The 8997-nt window shown below is 44.8% G+C and overlaps 1 protein-coding gene across 1 annotated transcript; it reads right to left on the bottom strand.

The window, feature by feature from the left end:
• Positions 1-224: 224 nt before the first annotated feature.
• KLF6 (KLF transcription factor 6) lies at positions 225-8852 on the bottom strand. The gene is made up of 4 exons (XM_054591579.1): positions 8510-8852; positions 5156-5729; positions 3607-3730; positions 225-3144 (listed from the first exon to the last, which is right to left on the bottom strand). Exons 1-4 carry the CDS (start codon positions 8609-8611, stop codon positions 3093-3095), a joined length of 852 nt encoding a protein of 283 aa, XP_054447554.1. The 5' UTR covers positions 8612-8852; the 3' UTR covers positions 225-3092.
• Between the last annotated feature and the right edge of the window lie 145 nt (positions 8853-8997).

Genomic DNA, 8997 nt, shown 5'->3' with positions numbered 1-8997 from the left:
GCTTTTGTCAGTCTCTGGAGAAGGGAATTCAGCGCATTTCAGCTGCTCTTTGCACATTAGCTCCCAGGTTATGCTGTGAAGTTGACAAGAAGGAACAGGGCAGGCAAATGGCTTTTAGGGTTGCACAGGGGAGATTTCCCAAGGTCAATAGAGCAGGAATTTATTTCAACTCCCCCCCCCAACCCCGTCCCCAAAAAGAAACCAACAAAAGTTGAGATGCTGATAAGAATTCTTTTATGTTATTCCGATAAAAAATACATTCATACAGAAATATAACAATCTTGCAAAAAACAATTTCAAATAAAATCTTGTAAAACAAAATTTTACAAAAATCTTACAAAGATTCTTTAGATAACAGGGTGCTTCAAAAAAAAATTTCACTAATAGAAATTTTTTAATGTCAAGCAAAAAGTTTCTGCTTGATTGAGGCTCAGTTATCACCTGAACAGAATGCAATTCTTTATGTACTTGCTTATTATGAAAATTACAGGCATTGATACACATGGCACCCAGCCCCACCCAATTAGACAACTCCACGGTGTTTCATAAGTGAGACAAGCCAGCGCAAGTTGTTTTTTTTCTCTTTTTGTCTTTTGTTTACCTTCTTGCTTAATGGAATTGTTATGGCTAGGCGCACAGCAGGGCCAAAAAAGGAGTTTTCCAAAATCCAGCAAATCAAGTGCCTGGATTTTGAATTGCCAAAAGTGCATTTTCCCCCTTAGCAAAATGAAATGAGTTCTTTAGGTAAGTGTATTCATCAGCCCAGATAAAAAAACCAGTTATTCGAGCTTTCATCACTGCTCATTTCCAGGAAGATCAAACAAAATACCAGCCCAGCCAGACTCACGTGTATATATATGTATGTATATATATATATATAAAGAAAAGATCCACACCCACAAGCCAGCAGCTGGATGAAATATCAGCTGTCCATACGGCAGTGTGTCAATTCAGGGAAATTATTCGTTGAAAAAATGTGAAGAATCTATGTGCTGAAAAAAAATATCTTCATCTGCATAAAAAGTGTTCTAAAAAAAAATCCCTGTAATTAGCTGACTCTGAGATCTTCTAATAAGGCTGAAATTCAAAATTAAAACCGTAGTGTGTCTGAGGCCAATTCGTGGGCTAGTATTCTGTTCATGCCATTTTTGAACAGCCAAAAAGTACCCTGTCCCAGACCTGCCAATAAGGATGAGCAAAGTCAGCAGCCTGGAACAGTGTCCATGCCGAGTCTGTAGCAAATCATTAAATTAAAGATAAAGCCTTTATAAAAGTTATAATTTTCATTTTTACCTCCTTTATGGCCATTTTGAAATATTTCTTCACAGGCTATGAAATTTTCTAGCTAAACATCTAATTTCTCCTTAAAAAAATATTTATATATTATATATATGTATATATATACACACACACATACATATACTATACACACAAATATACACACACAAGAATTCTGCCCACTTTTACAAAAATTAATATACTTTCTGTATTACCAACAGATAGCTAGATAGTTATGTGAAACTTGTGCCTTTTAAGCCAATACATTAACATTGTTTTTTTTATACTTCTGTATCTTTAATATGTGTGAAAACATTACATATTAAATACAGCCGATGTGTGATCTATACAACTGTTGTGCAAAGTCTATACGAAAGTCTCATGGTGACAGAAATGGTCAGATTTTCCAATTATCATGTGTTTTCCACTTTAACACTGATGGTCAATTGTCTAAAATACTGAGTAAATACTGACTTGTTGGTGGGAGGGGTTCATCTCTCTCTGTCTTTGTGGAGGACCTTAAAAGAGAGTTTTCTTTTCTGTATTTTATATTGATACAGTACAATGCCAGGTGAAAAAAGAGCCTTAATAAAGCATGCATCACCCATACCCCTGTATGAGACCCCCACGAAAGGGGCCACTTGCATAAGGCACCATTATTAAGATCTACAGTGCATTAACAGCTAGAAAACCAGAAATTAGTCCTCAAGGCATAAATAAGAGAAACATAGCTGCATGAGAAAACACTTTCTAAGCTTTAGTGGTTTTATCTACCCAAGTGAGAAAAATTTTAGGTTCGCAGTCTAACATTACGTTAGACCAGGAGCTCCTAGCCCTCGCCTTCTTGACACCCAGCACGTGTCCGATGTCTCAAAGGGCACCACTAATTCTCCAAAAAGGTCATCAAATTCAGAATCATTTAAAAAAGAATTCTATGCTGCACACCACCTTTCTGGAAGGGGAGTGTTACAAAATCCAAGGGGGAGAACAAGTATTGTGTATTGCCAGGCCCAGATGGCTAGGGATCACCAATTCCCACAAATTGCATTTTAGCTGCTCAGTAACTGGAATCAAAACTGTAGTTCTGATTTAAAAAATGGAAAAGCAGAAAGTTCCCTAGACCATGCATTACTTTTGTCTTACAAGGAAAGGTTACCATTGTGTTATATTTGTAAATACACAGCTTATACAACGGGTAACAAATGAGCTGTTGTAGCCAGTAGAACAAGCTACTTGACACATTGCACGTTTCATAGCTGCACCAGACGCCAACGTCCCTCTCACACATGAGGGCTCCCCCTCCCACACCCACTCAACCACGCAGGGTCTTGATCACTCACACTCCCGCCCTCCTTTTTTTCCCTTTTTTTTTTCCCTAAGGCGCAGACACCCTCCCAGGAAATGATTGGTGGTCATCTCATCTCATGGTTTACCCATCACACACAAAACATTCAAACATTTTTTTCTGTCTCTTGCAGTCTTGCCACTGCACAGGAAAGACTCTGCCTCCTCACACAGTCCTAATAGATCCTCCACATACAGTCAACCCAACCATTAACATTCTCAGTGCACATGCTCACGGCAAAGGCTTAGGGACCAGTGCGAGTCCAGGCCACCCAAACACCACACACCACAGGCGTTCTGCCGCTTCTGACGTGATTTTTTTCGCCCTCGAAAGACCTTCCATGGAGAGGTCCTGGAGGCAACTGGGTGGGGTGCAAAATGGCATGCTTTGGCTGGAACACGCACCCTCCTTCCATGGCCGTCTCTCAGCCTGGAAGCCATTTTAGCCGCAGGATTCACACTCTGCTCCCTCAGAGGTGCCTCTTCATGTGCAGGGCCAGGTGGTCGGACCTGGAGAAACACCTGCAGAGCCAATCAGCATCACAGAGGTTAGGTCTCCAGCCCTAGCTCAGTTCCAGACCTCCCACCCTGCCAGCCCCCACCCAGTTATTCTCAAAGGGAAGCTGGCAATCCACTGAGTCACTGCAATTCATTTTCAGGGGCAGGAAATTCCAACTGACAGGGGTATAAATGAAGGTCTCCATTCAACTCTTTGGCGCATCTGACCTGACCTTACTTCCTAGTTTTCAAATTCAAAAACTGATGAAGGCCTGTCTTAAGAAAGTAGGAATGGATTCACTCTAGTTTTACACACGCAAGACAAAGAGCATCCTAACTCGGACAACTGGCATATCAGAGACCTTTTTTTTTTTTCCTAAGTCCTAAGGTGAAAAAAAGAAAAGACCAATATAGGGCAGGAAAACATATGCCTTCCTACTTCATTGTAGGGATAACATTCCCGAACCCAGCATTTCAAGCACGTACCTGTCACAGTGAGAACATTTAAAAGGCTTGGCACCAGTGTGCTTTCTGAAGTGTCTGGTTAACTCATCGCTTCTTGCAAAACGCCACTCACACCCTTCCCATGAGCATCTGTAAGGCTTTTCTCCTGGGAAGAGAGCACAGGACAAGCATGCCATGATTTCACTGACCAGTGAGGGAAGGGGCCCTGCTACAACACCACATGGGGAAAGTCAACTCATTAGCAAGCTCCAGGTCTGGTGGCCTCAGGAATTCCTGACACACCTCAATTAGGAACAGCAGCGGGCACTCAGAAAGGACACCCAGGAACTCTTTCCTGACGTAGCCTCAGTCCTCCAAGTGCTGTGGAAGGGACCGAGAGCCCACATGACCATATTCAGTTAACATGTAAGAAAGACAATTACTCAGACTGGAGAAATACTTCGGAGGTGATGTGTCAGCCCACTGGACCCACAGCCTCTCCAAGGGCAGGTTTTATTGCTTTCTCCATGGAAACGGTTTCTCCCAAGCACTTATTTTTGCTTCTTACTCATTTCTCTGTGGAATGAGCTTTGTCGTTTCCTTTGAGAAACTGTATTTCTCCAGAACTGAAGTCATGAGTTTCTGGGAAACCCCATCCTAGGCCTTCAAAGAACTTTCTAAATGGCAATCAAATAACCAAGTCCACTTTGTCCTTTGGTCAGATTATAAATATGAATTCACTGAAAGTGCTACCTGAAGATACTAAACATTTTGCCAAAACCACTCCTAGAGAATGCTGCTTGGACAAATGACACCTGGGTCCTGACCCCCTCTGCCATGAGCATTGTGGGGACCTAATTGAGGGCTCAGCCATCTCTTCTCATTACTGGTAAGACGAGCATTTGGGTTACTTGGTCTCTATGATCCCTTCCAGCTCTAAAATTTCTATGACTCATCACCAATTACCACAGAGGCTACCATGGTAATTTCAAGTGGAACTGTCATCAACGTTGTGGTTTTTTATTAAGAAACTTTTTTAATGTTTTTAAAAAATTGGTATCAGAAAACTGAGGCAGCATGATCCAGAGAGAAATTCCCAGTAAGCACCCACTGATCAACCCTGCTACATATGACGTCTATAGTCAAGTTCAATCCTCATACCACCATCAACACTGGCGTGAGCCATGTTGCCCAGCGACCCTCTCCCCTGATCCTTGCGTTTCATTTAAAAAAAAAAAAAAAAAAAAAAATCAGAGGCAACTCCACGTAACACTATTTTGGACACTGCAGACCAAGTACAATGGGTCCTGAAAACCAACAGGGCTGGAGTGGACAGGGGGTTGGGTAGCGATGGAGAACGCGATTTACCTCTTGTCTGTTTACTCTGAAAGTGTCAACCATTCATCGAGCACATGTCCAGTCTTTCACCTCCCACTCTGTCTTCCCCAGAGACCCAACTCTTTGGGGAAAGAGTGAGGTGAGGATGTGTCTGCTCTGACAGCCTTCTGCGGAGCCCTGCCCCCTCCCAGGGCTGGTGCAATTCAGTGGCGCCCGCCAGCGGCCCACCTCCCAGGTCGCAGGAGGGACTGACCTGTGTGAGTACGCTGATGTGCTTTCAAGTGGGAGCTTTTGGTGTAAACTTTTCTGCAGCCATTAAAATGGCATCGATGCACCCTTCTCCGGCCATCTGGGGAGGCGTCCCCGTTGCCCTTGTCACCAGGCTTCCCTGAAGTCCCACTGCGTATCTTCCCTGAAGGGTGTGGATCACCAGGCGCACAACCCCACAGGTGAGAAGGGTCTCTGCTCAGTTCTGGAGAAGAAGGGGGTGTGGAGGTGACAGAGGAGCTCAGGTTCCCCGAGTTGACCAGCACTTCGCTAATGGGGTCAGAGGTAAACTTGGAAGTGGGCGAGAGTTCCTCTGAGCTGTCAGATGACTCGCTGCTCACATCCGAGTTCAAGCTGTTGGTCTCCAGGTTGTAACCAAAGCTGGGGCTGCTGAGAGCATCCTCTGGGGGACTGGAGGAAACCTTCACTTCCGGGTCCTCCTTTTTCTCCCGAGCCAGGATGATTTTGGTCCACAGATCTTCTTGGCTGTCAAATTTGATTTCGGAGGCTGATACATAGCAGGGTTCACTCTGGAGATAACGCTCCAATTCCAGGCAGGTCTGTGAGAAAGGAACCACAAGAGGGCTCATGATTATGACAATTGAAAATGGAACCAAAAGCACTTTTCCAAAAACATGCAGGAATGAAGGGCAAACAGACTGTGGCCATGTCACTATAAGAACCGTGTCTTTAGGAGAGCAAGAGGAAAGCTGTTTCTAGGAATGGGGATGGATTGAGAAGAAGTACCATGTAGGACCAAAGGCCACAGTGACTAAAGGTCACTAAGCCAGTGTTTGTTGTAGTTACCAGTGTTGATGTTTCTAATGAGTTTCTGTAAACCACACAAAGAAAACCAGCCTCAGACACACACCCCTGACAGGTTTAGCCAGATTATCTGACAGTCTCAAGAACCATGTGCATTAAGAAAAGCCCCAGCCAGCCATCCTCCTTTCTCAGGCACAAGACAAAAAGGCTGCACTACACGCAATGCAATGTGTTCTGACATTGCATGTGTCTCCCTTTGCAGACACAGCTGACAGCACAGGGCCACACTCAGTGAGCAGACGCAGCAAGCTGATGGTCTATATTCAAGGACATCAATGGAGCTGCACAGAAACCACCCACTTCCTGCTTAGCCCAGACCTAGTAGGCTTTCAAAGAATGCCATTCCCAAGTGCAGGGCCATGGGTGCACACAACTTAATGACTTCCACAGTGGTCAGAGAAAAACAAGAGCTTCAACAACAGAGTGGAGAAATCGTTCCAGAATGGCCATCTGCTATTGTAAAGGATGCAGGAGGGGAAATTCCTCTGGGCCCTGCTGGGAGTGCCACAATGGACAAGAACTTTATCTACTGGCCAAGAGTACAACTGTATGAGTCATCACTCTATTTCTTTCACGCAATGCCAGAGGAGACTTCCTTTTGAAATTCTGACCAGCAGCCAAAAAAGGACCCGGTTCAGATAGACATGCAGTGTGTCATGGACAGAGTGCCCCCTCCCCAGACCCACAACCAACCTTTCAAGAAGCTACAACTGCCGAGAGACCAGCATCCCCTCTCCCCACCATTTCAAACTTTCTAGCCACTGGAAAAGAAAAACGGTAGGAAACATTTTAGGATTAAATTATATCTGCCCTTCTCTTCACTAGGATCAATTGCCTGGATGGCCATATAAGGTTGCCTATATGACCGCAATTCTATAGATTTAAATTTCTACAGCCCATTCTACTCTTTTTAGCAAATGACATTCAGAACTAGCTAAGCTATCCAAAGGGCTCATGCTTGCTTTCTTAGCAATGTGCCTGCTATCATAATATAGCTCATACCCTTCCCCCTCCCCACAGAATCCTCACAGAGCAAGCATGAGCAAGCAAAAGGGGAAAAACAACCATTGTTTTCTCTTTACCCTTAAATTGGATGTCTGGGTTACAACGCACACCACAGTGTTCTGAGGAGAGACCGGCTAGATATTTTACAGATATTCCAAAGAAAAACGAAAGCATACTTATTGAGATCTTGTTAAACTTTAATCATCTGGCTAATTTAAAATCTCCATTATGCTGATGAGCACTGGGGACCAGAACGAAGCTCTCAGCTCTCGGAGAGTTTAAAAGCCTCTGAAGGCAAAGGAGAGCTCTCAGCCTGGCTTGTGGCCCAAATCCCCAATGCCCGAAGGAAACTACTTAGATCAATTTCAATCACGTCCTAGGGAGCAGCTTCTTAAGGAGGAAAGGGGGGGAGGGGAGAGGAAGGCAGGACGGGGCTGAGAACAATTAAGCAGGCTTGTGAAGGTTGCCACATTTTGCATTTCATCCCTCTTTAAAGCTTTCTAAGCTTTGAAATCCACAGAATATATAGGTACTTTGTGTCAAAAAGCCAACAGTCTAGCCGGTTAGGAAGACAGCCCTAAGTTTTTCGGGGTTTTTTTTTTTTTGGTTTTTTTTGTTTGTTTTGTTTTTTTTTAATGGTACAAGTGTCAGAGTTTCTGTCCTTCAGGCAATCCTAACAAATTAGAGACAAGGGAAAGTAAGTTTCATAATTGTCCAATGCCAAAAATTCCAATTCCACTAAAAAATGCCGGAAACCAAGGCTCTTCTTCCCAAACTCAGACGAAGCAATTCAGAGGGATTTATTGTCATATGACTGATAAGTCACTGGTTGTGCAAACACTGTTGGTTTTTTTTTTTTTTTTTTTTTTTTTTTTTTTTTTGGTCAACAAAAGAAACAGGTAAGAAAAACAAGGCAGATGGAGGCAAATGTTAAGGATTCCAAAGAAGCAACTGGAAATGGCCTGGTAGGGAAAAGGAGCGCCGGTGGATGTTTTGCTGGTGAAATTTCTAACTTAAAAAGAAAAAAAAAAAAAGCCCTCTAAGTACAAAGACCAAAAAGGAAAACAAAAACAAATCGCTTAAAAAAATACCCTTGGCATCCACGCAAGTTCAAATGACAAGTTCCAGCTGTGGAGTCTGGAGCTGGTACAAGCACAAAACTTCTGCCAAGAGCTCGGGCCGGGATCAGGCAGCGGAGCTGGGACTGCCCTCTGGTTCAGAAGCCCCAGAAACGGGCAAAAACACTAGGAGCGACGAAAAGCTGCTGCGCCCCACGCAAATGACAAGTCGGCTCCACGCCGGAAAAAGCCTCTATAAAGTGCCTCCCGCAACGGAGGCAGGAGTATGTTTTAAGACTAATTATTTTAATTTTTAAAAATTCTACCCAAACCATACCAAAAAATAAGCAAAAGCAAAAGCAATGAACCTCCAGCCACACATCGTCCTGTCCGTGCGTGCATGCACTCCCTCCGCTGCGCACCGGGGCACCTGGCACATAATTCCTATTTACCTGTTGCCAATATTCCTCCAGGGAGGGCAACGCCGAGAAGTACCCGGTCTCGTGCACAATCTGGAGTTCCTGGAAGATGCTGCACATTGGGAGTACATCCATGTCGGGTTGGAAAAGACAGTCCCCGCTGTTGTACCAACAGGGAGATGTGCGGTCTGGAGTCGGGAGCGCAGCGGCCGTGCCTGCAGTGCCGGGAAAGTTTCATGCAAACTCAGTGCACAGCAATGAGACGCCGCGGGTTCAGATCCTGCCGGAGTCCAGAGACGCGCTCGCTAGCCCACACAATATTTGCAAACACCGGACTGACTGCAAACGTAACCCCTGCAAAACTTCCCTTATTCAAACCTCTGCTGCCAGCTCCCCCTCCTTCAGGCCTAGCTCCCCCCACTCCCTCCCCCCCCACGTGACTCGTCCGGCCCGCCCCGCGCACCGCCCAATCACGCCGCACCCGGCCCGGGACCCAACCAGGGATCCCCTGCTTCCCCCCC

The sequence above is a fragment of the Pteronotus mesoamericanus genome, unplaced genomic scaffold, assembly GCF_021234165.1.
Source record: "Pteronotus mesoamericanus isolate MK-2021 breed Mesoamerican mustached bat unplaced genomic scaffold, CSHL_Meso_final scaffold_232, whole genome shotgun sequence".
Taxonomy (NCBI): Eukaryota; Metazoa; Chordata; class Mammalia; order Chiroptera; family Mormoopidae; genus Pteronotus; species Pteronotus mesoamericanus.
The sequence above is the reverse complement of the archived record's forward strand: the minus strand, read 5'-3'. Positions and strand labels throughout refer to the sequence as shown.